This window comes from Podarcis melisellensis (genome assembly GCF_964234715.1).
Source record: "Podarcis melisellensis genome assembly, chromosome: 6".
Classification (NCBI taxonomy): domain Eukaryota; kingdom Metazoa; phylum Chordata; class Lepidosauria; order Squamata; family Lacertidae; genus Podarcis; species Podarcis melisellensis.
Window position 1 is genome coordinate 53,606,077 of NC_138538.1, and position 23,428 is coordinate 53,629,504.

Consider the following 23,428-nt stretch of genomic DNA (forward strand, 5'->3'; position numbering starts at 1 on the left):
TCTCCATAAACACAGTCTCTGGGGGCATAGGGAGCAGTGGGAGGGGCGCTCTAGGAGGCTGAGGCAGGGAAGGGCCCACAGCCCAGTTCCCTAGCTGGCCAGGTGGAGCTCGCTAGCTCTGGGAGGAGATGTGTGATTCCTCAGCTGGAGTAGGTTCGGAACAGGTGAGGGCCACCTGCCTCATCAAGCCCAGGTGCTGAAATCAGCATACAATATATACAAAAGGGAAACAGAGGTAAGGTGTTGTTTCTGCTCAACTGTCCATTTTAATGGACCTTGATCTGGATGCTCCTGGACCTCTATGAGACTGTGCTTTGGGTTCAACTCTGGACTGTATCCTGATGGCTGGACTTTGGACTTGGCTACTTGGATTGACCCTGGACCTCATTTCCTGACCATTGGACTTTGCTTGTGTGGATCAACTCTTGGACTTTGAACTTTGCATACTGACTTGCTGCCAGGTAGGCCAGGGGTTCAAGACAGGAAGGTTTGGAACAGGAGTGTGAAACCTCCAGTCCATGAACCTATTTAGGCCCACAAGGCCTCCTACACTGGCCAAACCACACCATATGCCTTGTGTCATATGTGATGTCAGGTGTGGGACAGGTAAGGACCTGCAAAGCACTCTCAAAGCACTCTCAGCCGATTGTTTGGTCTTACAGAGCATTTTGCAATGGGCTTCACCGAGAAATGACAATAAGCTGATTGTTGGGTCTTATAGAACTCTTTGAAAGGAGTTCTGTGGGCTGTGATTTAGCTCATATTATTTGATTTGTAATATCAGGTGATTGACGGGCAGGTAGCCATCCACATGTCAAACATGGCCTGCAGGAGTGGGGAGTGGAGATAATGATCTGGCCCACTGGCTAGATCCAGTTTGCCACCCCTGGTTTAGAGGATGCACAAGACATGAACCTAGACAACAAGCTAATTGTCCCCTCCCAGTACGGACAGATACAATACACCTCTAAGGGATATTCTGCAAGTTTGTATTAATGAGCTGATTAGCATTTTCAGCACTACCCATATTAGAGCTGCAATGAGCAACCCTGAAGTCTTGTGCATTTCTGTTTGAGAATGGAAGGGCTTCCTACTTGTACAGAGGCCCGTTATTCTTGTGTGTCCTCCTGAATTCTCACACATCCAGCAGTGCTGCTCTTGAGGCTCTCTAGAGTCACTTAGTAGGAGAGCCATAAACCACAAGTAGGCACAGACCCTTAGAAAGCAGAAAATGTCAAACTTTCTGATCTACTGATTCCCTGAGGAAATATATATTATGAACTATCATGCAATAAAACGTTGGGGTCCTGCTCATTTTTTGAGAATCAGAAGCAGTCTGATTAGAATTGCTAATTATCTGCTGAGTAGGTGAAATGCAATTTGTATTGGATCTAGTTTTTGGATAAGCAGGATAATACAATTAAGTTCTTTTAATTACTTTGTCCTGTAAGCTTTAGCTAGGCTCTGTTGTTCTACCATGAGATTTGTAACAAGATGATCATTTCTAGGTGTTGTTGATTTTTTTTAAAAAAAAAAGTCTACAAGCTTATTTCAGATGGTCTATGGCAAGTCCAAATTAAACATGTTGATTTCTAATTGTATTTTTATTGCTTCTTTTATTTATTAGATTGTATTTCTATTACATACAATAATAATTACATGGAATTCAATAATTGTTTCCCCCCCAATTATTCCAGTAGATTGGAATTATGGAATAATACAAGAAATAAAAGAAGCAATAACAATACAATTAAAAATCATGCAGTATATTGCACAGCAGAATGGTCTGCCCAGATGCTCATCAATTTTCAAATGGTTTATAGGAGGGGGGGATAGAGTTTGGGACCCTCTGCCTTGCAATCTTCCTATTCAGAGTGGAGATATATTGGGTTTTGTCGACTTCAGGCTTGCAGGATCTACTTTGGTTTTTTACCAGAACCCCAAAATCCACTAATCAGAATCAGGTGCAGAAATCACTACACCAAGAATTTGTTTCAAATGCCATAACTGAGCACAACTCAGTCATTCCGCACTAAAAAAAAAAAAGCCCACTTCCAATTAATTTCAGAAATATAATTTAGGGCAGAATGGGGGGTTAGTGACTTTAATGTACAGTTGTGAACCAGAAATCCTTGCCCATCTATTGAAGATCATCACCCCCAGATCTGCCAGCAGCTCCCACTCTAGATTCTGCCTACCACAAACAATCCATGTGATAGACCCAATCTTTCCAGTTGACGCGGTTCAACCCTACAGCACATGGCAGCATGCATACACTGATGTCAAACAAGGGTATATCTTGGTATGATGAGTTAGTAAAATATAGAGACTTCTTGTGTGAATAAAAATCCCTTTCTTGGGGTGGGGGTGGGGGAGATGCAGCCGGGTCTTGAGCAAATACCCAAACATAGACTTCTGATGACAGCTGCACAAACATGACTTAGTATAGTAGATCTCACAATTAAAATCAGGCTGCCCTAATTTGAGGGGAAAATAAACACAGACCAGGGCTATGTGGCTTGCTTTCAAAAAGAATCAGCCTGAGAAGAGACAGTCCTTTCAGTTCATTGCAGCCTCAAAATGGGGAGGGGGGGGAGAGACACCAGTCTTGCTTGTGGCATCTGTGACTCACTGCTGCTCCCCCCAACAGAAATAACCTGATAGAGGAATGTCCAGCTGAGTGAAACGATAGGAGTTGAGGATTTCCCATCATTCAATTTGAAATGAGCTGAACTCTTCCCCTGGCAAGTGATTTGCATTGGAGTGCAGATTTTTAAAACAATTGTCGAGTGATCATGACACTTCACAAAGTCTATTTGCCATGTCCTATATCAGTGCATCCTAAACTTCTAACCCCCAGGCTGGGCCGGACTGAGGTTTGATGAGGCCCTAAGCTACTGAAGGTAATGGGGCCCTTTATATGTCCAGCTGTCAACAACAAATTGGCACTGTTTTTTGTGTTGAATATATGCTATAGGGTAATTTATGCACCTAATAGCCATTTTATTTGGGGGGGGGGTTATCTTATATTTTGGAAATGTATAGCCAATTTCTTTTCCTTTAAAATTTTTGGGGCCCCCAAGAGAGTGGGGCCCGAAGCTATAGCTTGTTTAGCTTATACATAAATCTGCCACTGCCCCCAGGGATCACTTGATATTTGCTGAGCACATTTTGGGGGAATACTGTATAGGCCAAACAGAGGTTGGAATGGTGGTCACAGATTAAGGTCACAACCCACACATTTACCTGGGCTTTGGAGTAAGGGTCACTGAACACAGTTGGAGGAGACATGCATGGGCTGTTGGACATCATTAATTATGAAATACAATAGGGAGTTCAGACATCGCCCCCACCCATGTATTGGAAAAACAAGTGTAGGGAGACCGTGAGGCTGTGAGCACCCAGATGCTGAGGATTACAGTGCCACCCCTGTGCATTTGACCACTGAAGCAGCCCTTTCAAAATCCCTCCACCACCCCAAAAAAGGTCATGGAGGGTAAAGAAAATTTCTCAGAAATATTGCAGGGGTTGTGCACACCCCTGCAGTACACTGCCAACCTGGAGCTCTCTGACCCTTGCCACCATTGCACCCCTGCCCTGATGAATACAGCATTGGCACCAGAAGGGCATCACTGTCTCGCTGCCCTTCACACCACTGCTGCCAATGCCAGCCCATCCATGAGGCATGGTGAGGTGACCGCCTCAGGCAGGAGGCTCCAGAGGGGCAGCAGATCCCAAAGAAGTCGATCTTTGTTGTTGTTGTTTAGTCATTTAGTCGTGTCCGACTCTTCGTGACCCCATGGACCAGAGCATGCCAGGAACTCCTGTCTTCCACTTCCTCCCGCAGTTTGGTCAAACTCATGTTCATAGCTTTGAGAACACTGTCCGACCATCTCATCCTCTGTCGCCCCCTTCTCCTTGGAGATCTTTATCCACCCCTTGTTCTTGATGTAGATCTTCATTCCCTGCTTCTTCCCTGGTGGGGGGGGCACCATTTCGTTGTTGGGGCCAAGGTCCAAAATGTCTCAGGCCAGTCCTAACTACTCACTGACCACTAGAGGGGTGATGCAGCGCTCATCCTCAGAAAGGTTAGCCACACTTGCTTTAAAAAAAAAAAGATTGCTACAACATATATTTCACCAAGCAATATTACAGGAAAGAGTGAATTCCTTTATTTTCTAGGCGACCATCTTTCCGAACTGCTGTGCAACCTTTTTAATAACTCTGGCTGCAACTAACGGAGTGTAACGTTTCTATTTGTCCCGGCTCCAGAGCACAGCTAACATTGCTCCCTACTGTCTGCTGGCTCAGTTCAGGGGAAAGGATATTAAAATATGTGCAAAAAGGGATGGTTTCCCCTCTTGTTTAGATTGTCTCCAAGCAAGCTGCACCTGCCTTGCCCCTTTGCTCTTTCTCCCAGATGACACAACTCCTTCCTCCCGTTCCTCTTCCCCCACATCCCCTAGTGTTTGGCAGGGGACAGGCAGACTCATAAATGTTCTCTTCATTTGCTAGTGAATCATTCTCTCCGACTATTGAAAAACAGGCCTGCACATTGCATTAGAGCAAATGGCTCAGAGCGTGCTAGTGGAACATATCTCTTCCTACAACATGACCGAGAAGCTGAGCTTTCCCACACGTTCGACTGATATAATGTGCTTAATGCAACATTAGCACCACCTTCTGGCAACAAAACGAGAACCCTGGAATTTCCTGCTGAGTATGGAGTGAGAGGGAAAAGTGGAGGGATCTAATTCAAAGCACCAGTGGACTTGCTGGTTCTCTTCTCTATCTGCTCCCCCTTGCAGTGGGGTTGCGGGAGAAGAGAACCACCCTCATCCTTTTCTGCTTTGTTCCACCTCTAGAGAGGAAAAGCCCAAAACCCACATAGACACTCAGAGAAAGGAAAAAGGAAAACTTCTTACCTCCTCAACTTTAAAAGGGAGGCTACCTTCCAAAAGTTGCCAAATACCCCACACACTTTCACAGGGGACAAAACTGATCTGTCTAAGTGTATGGGGAGGCATCTCTGACTGGCATTAAGACTGGACTGAAATATCCCTTAAACAGACAGAATATACAGAGCTGTTTATCCCCCATGAAAGTGTGTGAGGTATTTGCCATTAATTTAGAATGAAGCACAGCTATTTATTTCAAAGCATGACTTTTTGGGAGCCCTACTACTACTACTACTACTAATAATAATAATAATAATAATAATAATAATAATAATAGCTGTGGTTCTTGTATTAAAGTAAGCAACACACACATACGAGGGTTGGCTGCCCTTGAAGGCAAATTGGAAACTTCAACCAGTCCAAAATATAGCAGCCAGGTTACTAGCTGGCCTTCCACTTAGAACTAATATAACCCCTATTTTAAAAGAGCTGCACTGCTTGCCAGTTTGTTTCCAAGTCCAATTAAAGGTGCTCATGCTAGTGTTTAAAATTCCAAATGTCTTAGGCCACAAATATTTGAAAAACTGTCTCCTTCCCTACAGACTCTCTTGCATGTTGGGATCAGCAGAGGGGGACCTCTTGACAGCTCAAGTCACCTCAGACATTCAAGTTGGTGGCGGCACGGGAGAAGTAATTCTCAGTGGCAGCTCCTAAGTTGTGGAATTCCCTCTCCTTGGCCTTTGACACTGAGACAGAAGGAGATTCCACCCTATTCCTGCAACTGTAATTTGTTTTAAATTGTTTTTAATGTTGTATTTTACATTGATATAGCCTGCCCTGAGACCTTCTAGTGAATGGTAGGTGGTGGTGGTTGTTTTGCATAAATAATTTCTAATCAGTGTGTCAGCAAAAAGTTTCCTGTATTGTGAGATGGAAAATCAAAGTCTGGGAAATTGCCCTTGTCTGCTTTTTCCACACACACACACACACACACACACACACACACACACACAAAACAACCGTAGCATAATGATTTCCAACACAGTTTCAGAAATGAAGAAAGGTGATTAGAAGCACACTTCCTCAAAATGGCCATTAGGGGGGAGAATAAGACAGAAAATGATGGATTGCTATGGCAGTGTTTTATGGCAGATGACATTGCCAGAGGGGAGCTGTCCTCCATAATCAGGTAAAATATAATGGTGAACACTTATCACTTGTAAAACCTGACGATTCGTAACATTTTCCGCAGGAGGATGAATGTGAAACCTTCTGCCCTGTCCAAAGACAAGTGCAGACTCTTCCATTCTGTCTCAAAGTCTGCGTGGAGTAAAAGAGTTTAAGTGTCTTTAGCAGTACAATTCTACACTTGGCTACAGAAGGTGTATAGATGATTGCAAGTAAGCGTGTATATATATGATTGCAGCCCAAGTAAGTCCATTTAACCACAAACATAAGAGAATGTTGGTTTTCTTTAGGGGCAGTTGGAGAGTTGTGGGTGAGGGGACACTCAGTAGAGGAGCATCTGTTTTGCCTCCAGAAGCTCCCAGGTTGAATTCTCAGCATCTCTTGGTAGGCCTAGGAGAAGCTTCTGCCTGAAACCCTGGAGAGTCTCTTACAGTCGGTGTAGGCAGTACTGAGCAAGATGAGCACAGTATAAGGCAGCTTTGTATGTTCCTACATCAAAATGCCTCATGGCCACCAGCTCCATGCTTTCCCCTCTTGTATCCTTCAGCATCTGGCTACAAAAAAAAACACCAAAAAACCCCAGAAAAATCAAAATTCAACCTAGGGGTCATTATTGGGACTATATTATGTCACATGAACCCTACAATTCCTTTAGGGAATGTATAACAGACCCGTCTGGAACAGGGCAAGACATGTCTAGTTAAATGAAGATTTTGTAAACCTAGAAGTGCTGGCTTTCCTTCATGGTGAGCTCTAATTTGCCTTCCTTTCTGGGTAAACCCATACAATTCCTGAAAATGGCGAGTTTTCAGCATCAAGGATCAAGCTAAATCATTTGGCCAGCAAAACTGGGGCTCCTTCTGGTGGCTGACTCATGCCCTTTGGTTTCCTTTCAGGAAGTGGGCGGTGACGTTTTTTGCCTTCTCAGGCTAGGACTGCCACTTGGGAGGAGAGATCCTTTTCTTATGACTCCAGGTGGTTCTGCAAAGAAAATAAGAGAAAGATTCAGTGGATCTCTAAGCATCTCCTTATAGGACTCAGGAGACAGTGCCCAAACATCTCCCTGAGATTTTAGAAATGAGATCCACTGCCTGGGACCGCTAGGAATTGCCAGTTTTGGGTATTGTAGATCCTATCTTTGGGTGCATTCCTGGCTCAGCTTCTCCATCTTTCTGCTCCCTCCACTCTGTTCTGGGACTGTTTGAGCCCTTCTCCTGACCCTGTTCCTTCTTTAGCCTGATCTCAACCAGCTTTCCTCCTTTCACTTTTTGGGCTTACAGGTGAGAGAGCCATGAACTGCCTGATTTATTGTTCAGGGTGCAAGCTCTCACCAGCATGGTCTCTGAAAGGCCTGGCTGTGGTGCCTCCTGGTGGGATATACTGCAAGAAAGCCATGTGCAGTAGCCAGAACCCCAGCAGTCCCCCACACTGAAGCTGGATGGGTTATTATCTACCTTGAACTAAAAGGAAAAGGCCAGTTTTAATGGCCATTTTGACTTTGAGTCCTGGGAGATGTGTTCCCTATCTTGCAGGCCTTTTCTACCTGGCCTGGGAGGGGAGGGCCCTGACTGACTCCAGCTACAAAAGTTGAAGCTGCTGAACAAACTCTGGGGCAGGGTGGGGGGGGTGCTTTTGAAAGGGTTGTTTTGGCATCTTTATTTTAGATCTTGTGGTTTCTGTGTAAGTTCTTCAATTTGGATGTGTACTTTAAAATGTTTTATTTATTGTTTGTGACTACCTTTGTCAAGTTGTGGTCATGTTGTAACCTGCTCTGAACATGGTTTGAAATGTGACAAATAAAATTATGTGTGTTTGTATGAGATACCCAATGCATTTGGAGCTTTTGAAAAAATCACTGCTATAAAAGGTTTTCTCCACTGCCACCCCCACAAGTACTCATATCCAAAAATTAGTTTTTTGAAAGATGCTGATTGCTTTGTCGTGAGCCCTGAGTGCATTTGTTTAATCAAGCCAACACAACAGTCTCGGTGTGAGAGAGGCACCTGATCTTAAATTCTACTAAGTGTTTGCTTTCTTACACTTGTGAGCTTTAAATAACAACTCAAGGCGGTTGATTTTCAGAGTAACTGTGGTCACCTGGAAAGAGACGCCACTTTCGAACCTTACATACTTCATAGTACTGCCATGCAATTTATTGTGTTTTACATACAGTGACCAATTTTGCATGTAATGCTAAGTCAAACCACGGGTTGTCTTTTATTTGTCAGATGAGTATGTTTGTTACCAGGAGTGGTTTAGTCTCAACACTGATCAGGCCTGCTCTTCCTTCCTTCCTTCCTTCCACCCTGACATTTACTCTAAGACTTAGAGACGCAGGGTGAAGTATGATTATTATTACTGTCTACTAATAATTCACTTGCCAAAAGGGATTGCCCAGGTATTTGGCTGGGGAACAAGCACCTTTTGTTGGAAGAGCACTAGAGCAAGTCACTCCTGTTTCTCTACTTTCTTGAATTTTAGCACCAGAAAAGAGGAAGTAATCCTCTTCTTCTGTAATGCAGATCACTAATGTAAGCAACCAACAGGCATGGGCCACTTCCTTAGTAAGGCTCAAATGTTTCAGGGGTAGAGTTTGGCAATCTTTTGTAATATGGCTCCCTGTGCAAGGCTAAAATTTAGCACCCCTAAATGGATCTTCTCAATTATGGATGTTCTCATTTTTGTGCCCCTTCAGCTCAGTGCCCTGCATGGGGGAAGCACCCACACTGCCCTAAATCCGCTGCTAGAGAGGGGTTGGTCCCTGGTTGCTTGAAGGAGGCAGTGGTAAACCTCTCCTTGAGAAAAATGCCTATTCACCTTTTTAAGGTGTCATGGGGCAAACACACGTTCAGGAAGTCGATGCAGGTGCTCATCTGATAGACATTGAGCTAGGTAATCTGTGATAATCTGCAACTGATCTTGGGTGGAATCTGATCGACTGTGAGCGGTTTTTCTGGTCAGGTGGTTTTGAATGAAACTACCACAGTGTATGTAAATAATCCAAGCCAAAGCAAATGTCATTCAGCCCCAGCTTCAAGTTATCAAACACAGGGGTGAGAGGGAGGGAGGAGAAATGTAGACTGCCTCAAGCACACATCAAGGAGTGCTAGCGAGGAGTGTCCAAGCGAGGAGTGTCCACTTTGAGATGAGCCAAAAGTAAGGTGAGGCAATAGAAGGAGGAAAAGGGCAAGAGAGAAGGAGACAGAAGCTCAAGGTATTGTAGAACTCAGCATCATTCAAGGGGCCAGGATTATCCTAAAGATACCACAGCAGGGTTGAATTTATCAGTTGCTAGTTGGGAAGAAATAGGCATTCTAACAATAGAACCCATCCTATGGAACATTTGTAACAATTTTATTTTAAGCTACTAGGCGGTATTGATGTTTTCCAATTAGAAAAGCTCTGGGTGTATGGCTCTTCTCCCCTAATAGCTTTGCTATTAGTATCTTGCAAGATAAAAATACATCTTTCTCAGCTATTACTTTGAAAGGAGCACTTATGAATCACAAAATGACTATGTTGTTGTTTGTGAGGTGCACTTCGCTTTCAATCTGCAACAGGAGTTGCGAGTGACTCAGGAGCTGTGGAAGGGCAGGGCAAGCAGGACATACGTAAGGGAAAGAAGAATGCTGGCTTGGGAAGCCCGGTAGCATATAAAATCACAGAATTGTAGAGTGGGAAGGGATCCCAAGGATCATCTAGTCCAACCCCCTGCAATTTCTTTGGGTTGCATCCAGTGTGGTGCTAAGTTTTTAAAAAATGGCAATGAAATTGTTTCACTCACACAGGAATAAGGAACCTGCGGTCCTCCATGAGTTTTGTAGACTACAGCTCCCACCATTTTTTATCATTGCCCAAGCTAGCAGGGGCTGCTGGGAACTGGAGTCCAATGGCATCTGGTGGGCCACAGGTTCCCCATCCTTGCAGACTGTCCTTTTCAAGTGTATCCTCTTGTGCAAGGGGTTCTGCAGTTGGACAGCTTGTATTCATATGTACAATTTGTACAGAAAAGAAAAGGAAATTCTACCGCATTTCCACCAACCCAAGCTCTTGTGTAACCATTGCATTTATTTTCCCGGAACTTGGTTGCTGCTTTATTTCAATAGGTTAGTTTATTTTACCTTATTTTAGCTCTGCTTGAGTTATCAGCTGTGTTTTATTCTGTATAATGCTTTCTGTACTGATGCAGTTTAATACTGACGCCGTTGACCGCCACCTTGAAGCTGAGGTAGTAGATGGTATATAAATATTTTAATGAATGAAGAAATAAAATGAAATAAAAATGAATGGTTTTACCCATGGTCCTGTTGTAGACTGCTAGCACAGTCTGAACTCTGTTGACAACATTGCTACAATTATTACGGAACAATAAGAATGTCACCAAAATGGCAATACATTGTTTCTTGCCATTAAATATCTGAGAGTTATTAATATCTTGTCCCACGTGCCCCAGATCTCCATTCTGGTTGAAGTGGGGCACCTGTTGAAGAAGAAGAAGAAGAATTTATTATTTATAGCCCGCTCATCTGGCTGAGTTTCCCCAGCCACTCTGGGCAGCTTCCAATCAAGTGTTAAAAACAATACAGCATTAAATATTAAAAACTTCCCTAAACAGGGCTGCCTTCAGATGTCTTTTAAAGAGAAGATAGCTGCTTATTTCCGTCACATCTGAAGGGAGGGCCTTCCACAGGGCGGGCTCCACTACAAAGAAGGCCCTCTGTCTGGTTCCCTCTAACCTCACTTCTTGCAATGAGGGAACCACCAGAAGGCGCTCGGCGCTGGATCTCAGTGTCTGGGTAGAACGATGGGGGTGGAGACGCTCCTTCAGGTATACAGGACTGAGGCCGTTTAGGGCTTTCAAGGTCAGCACCAACACTTTGAATTGTGCTCGGAAACGTACTGGGAGCCAATGCAGATCTCTCGGGACCGGTGTTATGTGGTCCCAGCAGCCACTCCCAGTCACCAGTCTAGCTGTCGCATTCTGGATTAATTGCAGTTTCTGGGTCACCTTCAAAGGTAGCCCCATGTAGAGCGCATTGCCGTAGTCCAAGCAGGAGATAACTAGAGCATGCACCACTCTGGCAAGACAGTCCGCAGGCAGGTAGGGTCTCAGCCTGTGTACCAGGTGGAGCTGGTAGACAGCCAGGTGGAGCTGGTAGAATTGCATTTTCCATGGCACCCAATTTTCCCAAATGCACCACACATGAATGGGAGTGCTTTACCAGCTCACAAATCCTGTAGCTGTCATCTTGTGGCCCACTTCCCAATACTTACTGAGAGTGATGGCATGGCCAGGAGGGTGCAATTGCCAGCGCTACATGCTTCTGTGAGGCTTTGTAAGCAAGCAGTCTCTTAAACGTGCAATGCACGCCAGAAGATTAGAAATGCTAGGAAATTGTCGTCCGTATGGTACCCAGCTTCTACTTACATGTAGTGATATTCAAGAGTTCAGTGAAACAGAAGCCTTTGTGTCTTGAATGGAGATGGGCAAGCCACCCATTCCGTCAGCCTCTGGTGCAATTTGGAGGAAAGGGGAGCAGAAAGGTCTCATTCATTGAGCAAAGGCTGAGCTGGATTCTGAGCATAGCTGTCAAGTGTCCCTTATTTGAAAGGACAGTCCCTTATTCCAGCGCCATGTCCCGCTGCTGTCCCTTATTGATCGATGTCCCTTAAATGATGTCTCTTAAATTTCAAAGGAAGCAGCTCCTCTCCCTCCCTCCCTGCCGGCCAGGGAAGAGGGAGGCTCCAACTGTGTTGCTTGGCTGTGTTGCTCACCCAATAAGAAGTCTAACAATGACTGGGGGGTGTAGCTTGCATGCCTTGTGTGTGGCTAGTTAATGCAAGCTGAGGGGGTTTTTGAATGCTGGACGCCATTTTGTTGCACGTGCTGCTGCAAACTTTGCAGTGCAAAGCCAGGCCGGGGAGCCATCTTAAGTTGAGGCTGCATAGGCCTTGTGGTGCATGTGATTCAGATTCTATTCAGTTGAACCTCTGGTTACAAAGTTGGTTGGACAGTGTTCTCGAAGCTACCAGCATGAGTTTGACCAGACTGCAGGAGGATAGGAAGACTGGAGTGCCTGGAACAGGTGAGGCTAAAGGTCCCTTATTTTGGCTGCTGGTCCCTTATTTTCAAATCTGTAAATTGACAGCTATGATTCTGAGGTTTTCAGTCTGTGATGTGTAGGGACGTCATTTATCCCCACCACCACCATATATGTATGCACATGCATATATGTAAATTTAAGGAAATAAATACAGTGGAACCTTGATTTCCGAACAGCCTAGTTGCTGAACAAATTGGCTCCCAATTCCTGCAAACTCGGAAGTAAGTGTTCTGGTTTGCGAACATTTTTTGGAAGCCGAACATCTGACACGGCTTCTGCTTGAGTGCAGGAAGATCCTGCAGCCAACTGGAAGCCGTGCCTTGGTTTTTGAACAGTTTCGGGAGTTGAACGGACTCCCGGAATGGATTAAGTTTGAGAACCAAGGTACCATTGTAATACTAAAAGTTAAATAAAAATGCAATGTATCTCAACATCATGAGGAAGACTGTGACCTGATGTATGTGCCATCCAGCTGCTAACTGAAGATGGGTTACTTTAAGGCCCCTGTTCTCATTTCTTAGGGGTCTTTATCTTTGAACCAGTGTTGATCCTCTATTAGAAGGTTCTTCGGTTCGTGTTCTGCAAAGTAGAACACATGGCTACTTTAATGTCATTTCCTCACATTAGCAATGCCTAAGGATCCAGCTGCTGATGTTGGCTTTTGTGCACAGCATACATGCCCCCCCCCCCCAAGAATCCTGAGAATGGTAGTTCGAGAATGCTGATAATTGTAGCACTGCGAGGGATAAGCTACAGTTTCCAGGATTTTAGGGGTTGGTGCTTTAAATGTATGGTAGGTATGCAGTCATTGTTTGTTTGTCTTCCGATTAGGCACAGACTCCATTGGGGCTGGTCTGCAGCTATGTATCCTTTGATTTTTCCTGATTTCCCTCCCCCCCCCCCCCGCCCATTGCTAAAGCAGTATGAATATAGGTCTGTATCCTTTTGCCATATATTCACATTGTGTGATCTTCAAGGATTGTGATCTCCTGACCTGAGTGTCCTATATCTTACCTGTAGACAGTTGTTTGTAGACGTGCTTCTTGAAAGACCTGTGGGATGCTGGAGTTACTATTTAACACGATAGTATTTCAAAGCTTTCCTATGCTCAAGGTGCATCACGTAGACAAGATTTTACAGTTTGCTAATGGTTCTTGCAGAAATCATTGTAGTGGAAAAGCAAAGGTTGCCTGTAAGTTACACAGTGGTTCAAATAATATTTCTGGAAAGGCATCATGAAACTATTTCCCTAAAACCTCTCTTTCAGCTGCTTAAAGAAATGCGATGGCGACTCTTTCACGACATTAAGTTAATGTTTAAATAGGTTGTTCAGCAAAAAAAATTAAAAATGGTTTGGGCTCCTTGTTCAAGAAAATGCTGCTTCCTTATTTGATGGTGGCTTCCATTCCTGCAAGCTCACCTATGCAATCTTAATAAGTAACCTAAAAGCTGACTTGTCTGATTTAGTAACAATGTGGGAAATTTGTGTCTAAACTGCTGATCTTTGCTTCCTTTTCCTGTTCTTGGGATGGAGCCCTTTGGTTTTATTCTATCAAAATCTATTCAGAACCTTATTTCTGCTGCAATGTTTTGGGGGGAAATCTGTTGGATGTTTGCTTGCCAGTGGTGGGTTGAACCAAAGCTGGCAGAGACAAAAAGATGCTGGCCTAACTAATTTCAAAAAAATGACATTCCTGATTCAGTTGTCCCCATGTCTATGCCAGATCAGAATTCCTAACCCCATGCAGGTCTGCTCAGAAGTAAGCCCTGTAATAGGAATGCAGAACAGTTAGTACAGCAGACCAATACAGCTCCTGATCTAGAAATCTAGGGAAAGTACTTCATTTTTGATTTTAGTGTTTTATACACACAAATGGCAGAAGTCTACCAATTTATTCTCAGACAGCAGGAGAAAAAATTATCCGCCCCCCAAGTCAGACAATATTGCCCCTTTCAATTGTCCTGAAAATGCATAGAAAGATAAGGGAACACTCTTCGAAAAGCAAAAAGGAAAGGAGGAGGGAACTATGAGAGAATGGAAGACTGGGCAACATTAGGAGATGCCCAGGAGGTCATGTCAAGGCTATATGAAATCCTCAGGTTGCCCACCTGCCTCAGGTTGCCCATCTCTGTTGCTGTTATCTGACTACATATTAAGACCTCCACAAGGAGAGAATCCTGTGACTGTGAGTAGGACTGCCAGTGGGAATTTATTTATTATAAAGGTAGGAAGCATCCCCTTAGATGCTTTTTTTCTTTTTCTTTTTAACCGGTGCTAGGCTGCAGAAACACTCCATTAACAGGATGAGCTTTCTCCTATTCTACCTTGCTCGTTTGGTAAAATCAGCTGCTCTGCTCTTCCACAATTGTCCTTGTTCATTTTTTTGTGACGCTACCAGTGTTTGTTTAATGAAGAAATGTGTTGCTATTGTGAAAGGTTAACTGGAAGTCCTTTACAAGTGTGGCGTGCAAACAATCCTCGCCAACCTACTTCAAGGTGCAGAGTGCATATACTCTGTTCACAGAGAACACGAAAGCAGAGGGAAAACATAGATGGCCCCAATGAAGAAAAATAATCCAGACTGAATGTTAGAGCAGATTTTATTTTTTACCACTTTACCCACAAGATGGTGCTGTGCTACCCATGAATGCATAGATACCATTGTCTTTACGGTTCCTAAATTGCCATTTGAGAAACTATTTTATTAGGATTGGTGAAACAGTGTTATAGCTAGCGCCTGTGACCATTTACTGAAAATTAAATCCCACTGAGTTCAGTAAGCATAACATCTCTAAGTTCTGTTTCTGTGTGTGACGGAAGGCTGGCTAGCTAGCTGGGAGGGTTGTCATTGCCTCCACCCCACTTGAAGGAGAAACGACTCACCCTGTGTCTGTAAGAACCAAGGAAGCCATCTAAATTGCATAAAATGGCTCCCTGTCTGAAAATAGGAGAATCTATGCCAAAGAGGAAGCTCTGACAACCAGACTTTGGGGACAGGGTGAGCATTATATGTGGCAAGCCTCGTTTTGGTTTCACTATCTTCCGTAGTTCTGTGTACCACTCAAGCCCGCATAACAGCTGTTTCCATAACAATTATCAATAAAGTAATTATGGTGCAATTCAGCCTTCTGACACACAGAGCTAAACTACATTCCCCTTCCTGCCCTGACTCACGAGCTGTGGTACAGCCACGTCAGCAAATGTGCTTTGCGACGAGATGCTGCAGCTGTCAGTATTTAAATGCCAAGGAAGGGGGCTGGAGAAAGCTTGCTGTTTCTAAGAAGATGCATCCAATGTCAGAGTGTCATGGAAGAGAGATAGCTTGTCTAATGGAGACCACTGCTTTGGGCAATATTAGAGATAACCAAATCTGAAGTCAGTTCCCTCACCACCACCTTCAAATAACTTGGGTTATTTCATTGCCCAATATTGATCCTGCTTTATCCCCTGCTACTTACCTATTTAAAAGATGTTAGTACTGAGCTGGTATCTAGCTCTAGAGCAGCAGCCCTGAGCCCAAGAGCTACAGCCAGAAGTGGCTCACTCTGTGAGGCAGAGCTGCAAAGCTAGCTTCCCAGCCTCTGCCACCTACCAGGAGAGAGGAAAGACGGCTGAGAGGCCAGGGTGTGTGGGCATACCAGCAGAGACAATCTGGTGCTCCCACCAAAGTGCCTTCACTGATCTCCTTGCCTCCTTCGTTGGAGGTTTTTAAGCAGAGGTTGGTCATCTGTCATGGATGCTTTAGTGGAGATTCCTGCATAGCAGGAAATTGGACTAGATGACTCTCAGGGTCCTTTCCAACCCAACTTCCAGGAAGCAGCAGCAACAAACTTGCCAGGAAGCCCCAACAAATGATCCACTTCTGGGTATAGCAAATCTCTACTACAAGACTTTTCTTCTCCTAATCTCTGTTTGTGCCTTAACTGGAGGGATCAGCCAGGAGGAAATTCTGTAGAAATTCTGTCTTTATTTCTAATATGTTCTTCTCTTCCAAACGTTAAGCTAGAAATTGCTACCAGGTGACCTGTTTATACTGTAAATCACTTCAAGATGGCTTATGGGACGCCATTCAGAAGCCCATGGGGCCAAGCAAAAGTCACACAATGTTCTGCCACTGAGAGGTCAAGAAGAATCAACAGGGTTGCATGCATGTTGATCAACAAAGGGGGGTCCTCTCTATCAACAAAGGTCATTCATTTATCAGGAGCCTGAACTGAAATGGGGTTAGAAACTTGGTCTCATCCACACAACTAATGACATATCAAGCCAGGTTATGCAGGCTTGGTTTCTGGACTCATGTTATGCACCTGCTACGGCTGAAATAATTGAATTGGCCACAACTCTCTTTAAAAATTCCAGCACACAATGCATATATGTGAGAAACAGCTGTGACGAAAAAGTTGTTTAGCTGGTTCAAACATTACAGCTGAACAGCACAGATCCATACAGTGTACCAAAGCTGCAACGTGCGAATTGTCTGTTTTGATGGACCTGCCTGCTTCTTCATCAACATTCTCACTTTGTCAACCCGGTTAATTATTATTAAAAGGGAGTAATGAAGAGAAACGTGTGCCGAAGTCCATTGTGAGATAAAGAGGCAACAGGCGACACCTTTTGGGGCAGTCATGAGCCAAACACCAGCCACTACTGAGCCACCCACTGCCAGGCCTGAAGAGAAGAAACTTGCCTTTGAAGTACCAGACATCATTGTTGTTGTCCTTTATTTCGCCTTTGTCCTTGCTGTTGGAATATGGGTAAGTCAGTCATTTTGCAATAACTAGTGGTGCTAGATATCGCTTGTTTTTGAGAAAGGCCTCTTCACCGAACAACATAGCACTGTAGTATATAAGTGATGCTCCTATTTAACAACATATTGTTTCCTTTTGGCCGCATAGAACAGAGCCACGTTTCCTTCCTTTTATCCACATAAGGTCCTAGGTGGGCATAAATCTGTGTTCAACTGTGCATTTCAGAGCTGCAAAGCCATTATTTCCCCCCTCTTCATTTCAGTCTTCTCTTCGAGCCAGTCGGGGAACAGTTGGAGGCTATTTCTTGGCTGGAAGATCCATGACATGGTGGCCGGTAAGTATGTAATAACCCACACCTTGTTGCGAACAGCCTTTGCCAGATGTTGCAGATGACTGCAGCTCCCATTAGTCCCAGGCAGTGTAATGGTGGGAACTGATGGCACTGAGTCCAAGAACATCTGGGGGTGCCAAGTTGGTTGCATGACTCTTGATCAGAGGTGGCCAGCCTTCCAGATGTTGCTGGAGTAAAACTCCCATCACCAAATCACCATTGGGCATGTTGTCTGAGCTGATGGGAGCTGGAATCCAGTGCTTTTTTTTCAGGGGGTATTCAAGGGTACACCTAGAAGAAAAATACTGCTGGAATCCATCAGCATATTGAGGGCACCATGTAGGCTATCTCTGTTTAAAAAGCAGCTCTCCTTAGTGTGGTTTAAGCAATTGACATATATACAGATGTGAAGGGATAGTTGAAGGCTGAGAAAGAGGGAAGATGAAACTGGGATGATCCTTGCTGTGGTGAAAAACGAATGAAAGAATGCTACACTAGTTGTAGGAGGAAAGTGGTGAGGGTGGGGGTGATAAGAAAGGAAGAATGTGGCATATCTTTCCTGCTGTAACAAATATGTAGCTAGGAAGGTTTTGCCAACTGCTGCACTCTCAGCATCACAAATCATAGCCTTGTTGCATGGTTGCAAAGCAATTAGTACAGTAAGCACTGAAGGAAATACATACTGAAGATTTAAAACTTTAGGGCAGTTTTTAAAATACATAGTTTTGCATGAGTGTGTGTTTGTGAGTGAATATGGATGTGAATATGGCAATTGAAGCCAAAACACTGTTTCAAGGGAAGTCCTAGTGGACACCCTGATACTCAATTCATGCACAGGATTGCACTGTTAAATGCTCATGCACCCAAATGAACCACCAGTGATGTAAAGCAGGGATAAGGAACCTATGGCCTTCCAAGTGCTGTTCAATTGCGTGTTGAGTCCCACTATGCCACCCACCAAAAAATTCACACTTCACACATCAATTTTTGTTTAAGGTTTTTGGCATAATTTTGGCCACAACTTTATTCAAATACAAAATATGTGAGTGGTTGCTTAGGCATTGGTTATGACTATCTCTCCTTGCCCTCAAGGACAGAGCTGGCCCTTCCGGACACCAACGGAAGCCAGCGTGGGAAACAAGTATTGGGTGAGAAATGAAGCCAGGAATCAGTCCATCACTTCTCACCCTCATGTTCCTGTGGGGCTTGCACGGCCGCAGGTCCGACTCCGGGGACAAGGACAAACTGTATGGCAAGCCCCTGGATTCCTTTAACGGAATTCCCTTTCGCATCATTTGGAGGGGTAGGCACTTACCCCTCCAAGCACCAATTTAACCAATGCCTAACCGCCAACCTTACAAGTTGTTACGATTTGCTACGCAGTAGGCAAAAACCAAATGGCACCAGCCAATCAGCCAGATGGCAAAATTCCTACCGGGCCCCCGCTCCAAGGTGAACGACCCCATGACAGGCATAGCAAGGTCAAGCGATCAAAACAAAAAAACACCCTATAAAAGGGAGGGAGGGCGGGTGATCCGATGCAAAACGGCCAAGAGGACGCCCCAGCGTCTGGCCCCTCTACTTAAAGCCTCTGACCCCTCCTCCAAATTGGATACACTCAAAAATCCCCAGTAACCCGTTTAACCCTTAAGGGCTCGGGTTCCTCGCCAAATTTACCTAGTCCCCATAGGGTGGCCTGTTCCCCCAACCGCATCACGTGCTCTCTGTTAGGGAGAACACGCTTTCCCATCAGTCCCAGCCAGCATGGGCAATGGTCAGGAAAGATGGGAGCTGGAGTCTACTAACATGTGAAGGCCTTGGGTTCCCCATCCCTGGTGCAAAGTCTTTAGGAACAGCAATAAATAAGGGAGGAGCTCTTCTCTATTTCAAGCAGCCATATTGCTGGAAGCATATGAAGCGTATCAATTCTGGAATTTAATATATATCAGGTAACATCAGGCTTTTGCAAAGTGGCATTGTTGTTGCAAATAAGAGAGACAATTTCTTTTTTAAAAAAATCTAGCACATCGAACAACCCTAAAGATAAAAACAAAAACAAAGCCTTTTTCAAATAAAAATGAAAATTAACTCAAGTTCAAGAGCAGTTCCCATTCCTCTCATGAAACAACGGCAGGAGTCTCTTTTGCACTGTCTAGTAACTTCTTCATTTATTGAGCAACTGTGTTAGGACTGCAACTCTCCACACTAAACCACCCAGATATAAATCTCCAAAATGATTCACTGGAAAGGCATAAACCTTTTGAAGGACACATTTTCTTTGGAGCAGAAAGGTAATATAACAATAATTTAAAGACCCAGAGAAATAAGTGTCAGAGGAGTAAATATCCTTTTTGCCCTGTCACAAAAGAACACAAGGCTGTAGATCTTGCAAGTGTTTAACTGCAAGCTGAATGCAGTTTTGAACTCCAACATTAATTGTAAATTCCATAGGCTACGTTTTCTCCCCCTGGAGACACACACTCGCACCTGGTTATTGTTCTAATGCGCTTTGTGATTCACTTTCTCCCAGGTGACATGTAAGCATTGGCTTACCTGTAGCCTCTACAGTTTCATTGCAGGAAATTTAAGGGACTGCCAAGAAGTCAAGTGTCCCCATCATCATTCCTGCTGGACTTAGTTTTTTCAGGGAGAACAAAACTTCCTGGGAACTGAATCCAAGCAGAGGCGTGGATTCCCATTACCCTGAGTAAGATGGCTGTTTAGCATTCTTCATTTTATTTATTTCTTGTTTTGGTATCCCATGGAAGCCCAGGGCAGCTAACAGCAACAAAATATAATAAAACAATGATTAAAATATCTAGCAACATGGAGCCTTTAATTTGGGATGCCTCCCAAGTGTTCTTTCTAAATGAAGACCTGATCTAATAATCCTGCTCATGTTGCAGGAAATCTCACATTATACACTACCTTCAACTTTTTGCAGATCATCTACACTGTGGGTTAGCAGAGTTTGGGTTCGATAATGTGGAAAGGCAGCAGACAGAGTTCCCAGAGAAGAGGGATTGGTTGTTAAACTACCTCGGGAATTGTAGCTCTCTGGCGGTGGAGTAATAGGCACCACCTAACAACTCTCAGCACCTGTAACAAACTACAGATCCTAGGGTTATTTTGGGAAAGCCATGACTGTCTAAAGTGACATGTATTGTGCCCATGAGGCCTCAGTTATGAAGCAATTCCCTTTCCAGGGTTTCACTTTGGGGCTGAGAGGACCATTACCTAAATTGTAACAGGCCTTGGCTTGGGATAGGAAGTAATGTTTCCCTAAACTCTTAACTCTGCCTCAGGCTGATTAGTGTGACTTTTTCTCTCCCAAACCTGGAGGAAATGTTGGTAGAGGATGAATCGCCACACAACATCCTTTTACTGCCTCTGTGTTCCAGGATATAGGGAGCGCATTATGGGTTTAGACCCAACTGCTTCTAGGAAAATGATAAAATGGTTACTTAAGGCCACTGTGGCATTGTATTACATGGCTTTACGTCGCCTCTTTTATACTGTCTACTACAATAAGGACATGTGTCTTAAGGAAAGTGTTTACATTTCTTGGGAGCCTTTCTGTTTACCCAAGATATGAATGCGTATTGTAGCCGTTAGTCTTTCAATCAGACGCTTCCCAGATGAGATGTTTGCAAGTGTTTGCTTCAGGAAAGGTTTTCAGTCTTATCTCGTATTAATATTTTAACTATCCCAAAGGTGAGGAGCAGGTCATATTCCATTAATCTTTGCTTAGGGCTCAGCAGCGCAAGAGGCAGAAAGACCTGCTACTTGGAAAAGGAAAATCACAGAGCAAGTGAGGCAATACCTTTTATGGGGGGGTGGGAACCCAGTAATGTTGAAAATGCTGGATTACAAAAAAGTGTAAGTGCTGAAAGCAAACAGCAACAAGGGAGTAATGTCAAATTGGTTCAGTAACAGGTAGAAATTAGAAAAATGGAGCAGACTAGTCTGGAATCCTTTCCCCTAGTATTTTGTTAGGTTGTTGGGTCTTCTTATTTTCACATATACATAAGGAGTAAGCATTCAGGAATATTGTCCAGAGACATCTGGAACGGACGAAGCACCTACATTTCTGTGATATAAACCTATGGGATCAAAAGCCATAAGTTATCTCTAGTCAACAAGGGCTTTCCTTTTTTTTTAAAAAAAAAAAAGAAAATAACAAAAAAAATTTCTTGCAATCACATCAGGAAATAACAGTACACAGCCAATATGTACCGGATACAACCTGAGGTGTGCCTCATAACTTACGTCTACATTTTCATATCTTCTCCTCAGTAACAGCACTGTTAAAATAAGCCCAAGGTATTTCACCTTTCACAGTTTACACTCTGTATATTTTTAACCAAACAGAGCCACCTACTTTGAACACACACTGCTGGGCTGGGTGCCCCATTGCTTGTCAAGGCAATAGTTTCCTTCATGGCAGGCCAAGCTGAAGCTTCCAGCATGCAGTATAAATATTTGCCCACAGATATATCCTGCATTCTTTCATGTAAGACATGATCCAGTTCCACCCTGCCCCTGCTCCAGAGTCCCTACTTTGAGATGCTCCGGATTGGCTGTGACGCTTGGCTTGAATCAAGTTGTCTTTACATTGCAGAAAACATCAATTCATGTAACTCTGGTGAATCCTTGAAGGTCTCCTTCATTACAATGAATATATTACAATGAAAAATTGATTATTGCATGATAAATATTTAAATGTGTTTATTTTATATATTTACTTTGAAAAGCATTTGTCCTTTGCAGATGTTCGGTGGCTAAAATACATGATCGCCATTGGTGGCATGGCGGATCACGCTGCTCAGCCATTAATCATCTGAAAAGCGTAGATTGACACCTTCAGTCTCAAAATTTGCACCACCATTTTCATTTTTAACACAGTTACAACATTCTTAAAACATCATTACATGCTGTGCAACCTTGTTCCTCTTGGCAGTGCCACTATTTATGCACATTATCCAAATCTGTGTATTTAAATTTGTACACATAGCAAACTTAAAAGTTTGGCTGGTTGGGAGCTTCATAATCAGCTGGTTTGGCCATTTAGCAATGATTAACCTGAAGTGTAGGAATTAGCACAGTTGAATGAGGCTTTGTGTGACATCCTCAATGATTGGTCACCCAGAAGATACTGGAATGGCCTGATCAGTTTTCAAGTGACCAGGCCAGCTGATTGATCTGACATTATCACTCCCACTTTGAGACTAGTTGTTTGGGGTGTGCCTGGCCTGTAGTAGCTATGTGTGCCTTTTAAAAGTGCACACATACAACCACTAGCGGGATCTGGAGCCATCCTAAGACATTTTGCTTCTTGGAACAAGGAGGAATAAGGAAGTGGACACAAACCAAGATAGAAATTCACCTTGGGGAGAAATGAGGCGTATATAGATACAAGCTAGCAGCCTAATACCTGACATTGCTCAGGAATTCTGAAAAATTAGGAAGCCAAAATATCAGCATGGTTTTGAAAGGGTCAGTCTACCATCTTGATTTAAAATGGTGTCCAACTGTACCCAAACATAAACAAAAATCCACTCCTTGTTCTCCGGAATCATCGTGTAAAATTTGGTTACAATATCATAGGAGGTGCCCAGATGTGTAGCAAACAGACAACTTTCCAAAGTATATAGCAGAGAAATAAACAGAGAAAAACATGCAGTCAGCTCTTCCAATTTATGCTTAATTATGCAGATTAAAAGATTATGGCATTTGAGTAGTCCAAGTATTGGCAGCCAAACACTCAGAGCAGTAAAGTAGGAATCTCCATCACTGATGATCTTAGGATGAATCATGCAGTCTTTGTTTTTAAACAGGGAAATTAGATTTTGAGGTGTGAACTCTATGCTTTCTCGCCACAGATAGAACATACATCTGACCTTTTTCTATCAACTAACGGCAGCATTTTGTGTTTTAGATTGGAGCATCTCTGATGTCAAGCAATGTGGGGAGTGGCTTATTTATCGGCCTGGCGGGCACGGGAGCTGCAGGAGGCTTGGCTGTTGGGGGCTTTGAGTGGAACGTAAGATGTCCTTGAAGGATTCAACTTGCTCTTGACAAGGGATGTGGGTGTGGGCATCAGCTTAGTCAAGTGAAGAGGTTATCTGGTACTCCCCAATGCCTAAGTTTTATTGTAT

At 43.7% G+C, this 23,428-nt stretch overlaps 1 protein-coding gene across 3 annotated transcripts in view; it reads left to right on the forward strand.

The window, feature by feature from the left end:
- Positions 1 to 9,199: 9,199 nt before the first annotated feature.
- Positions 9,200 to 23,428, forward strand: part of SLC5A9 (solute carrier family 5 member 9) — a 34,621-nt gene continuing 20,392 nt past the window's right edge. Inside the window, exons 1-4 of one of the 3 annotated variants that reach the window (XM_081913951.1) lie at positions 9,200 to 9,300; positions 16,741 to 16,945; positions 17,202 to 17,273; positions 23,209 to 23,313. In XM_081913951.1, the coding sequence (XP_081770077.1) occupies positions 16,817 to 16,945; positions 17,202 to 17,273; positions 23,209 to 23,313 (306 nt within the window). In that variant the 5' untranslated portion in view covers positions 9,200 to 9,300; positions 16,741 to 16,816. Of the gene's footprint in view, positions 9,301 to 10,172; positions 10,193 to 16,740; positions 16,946 to 17,201; positions 17,274 to 23,208; positions 23,314 to 23,428 lie in introns of those variants that run through there. The other 2 variants (XM_081913949.1, XM_081913950.1) reach the window with 2 other exon arrangements.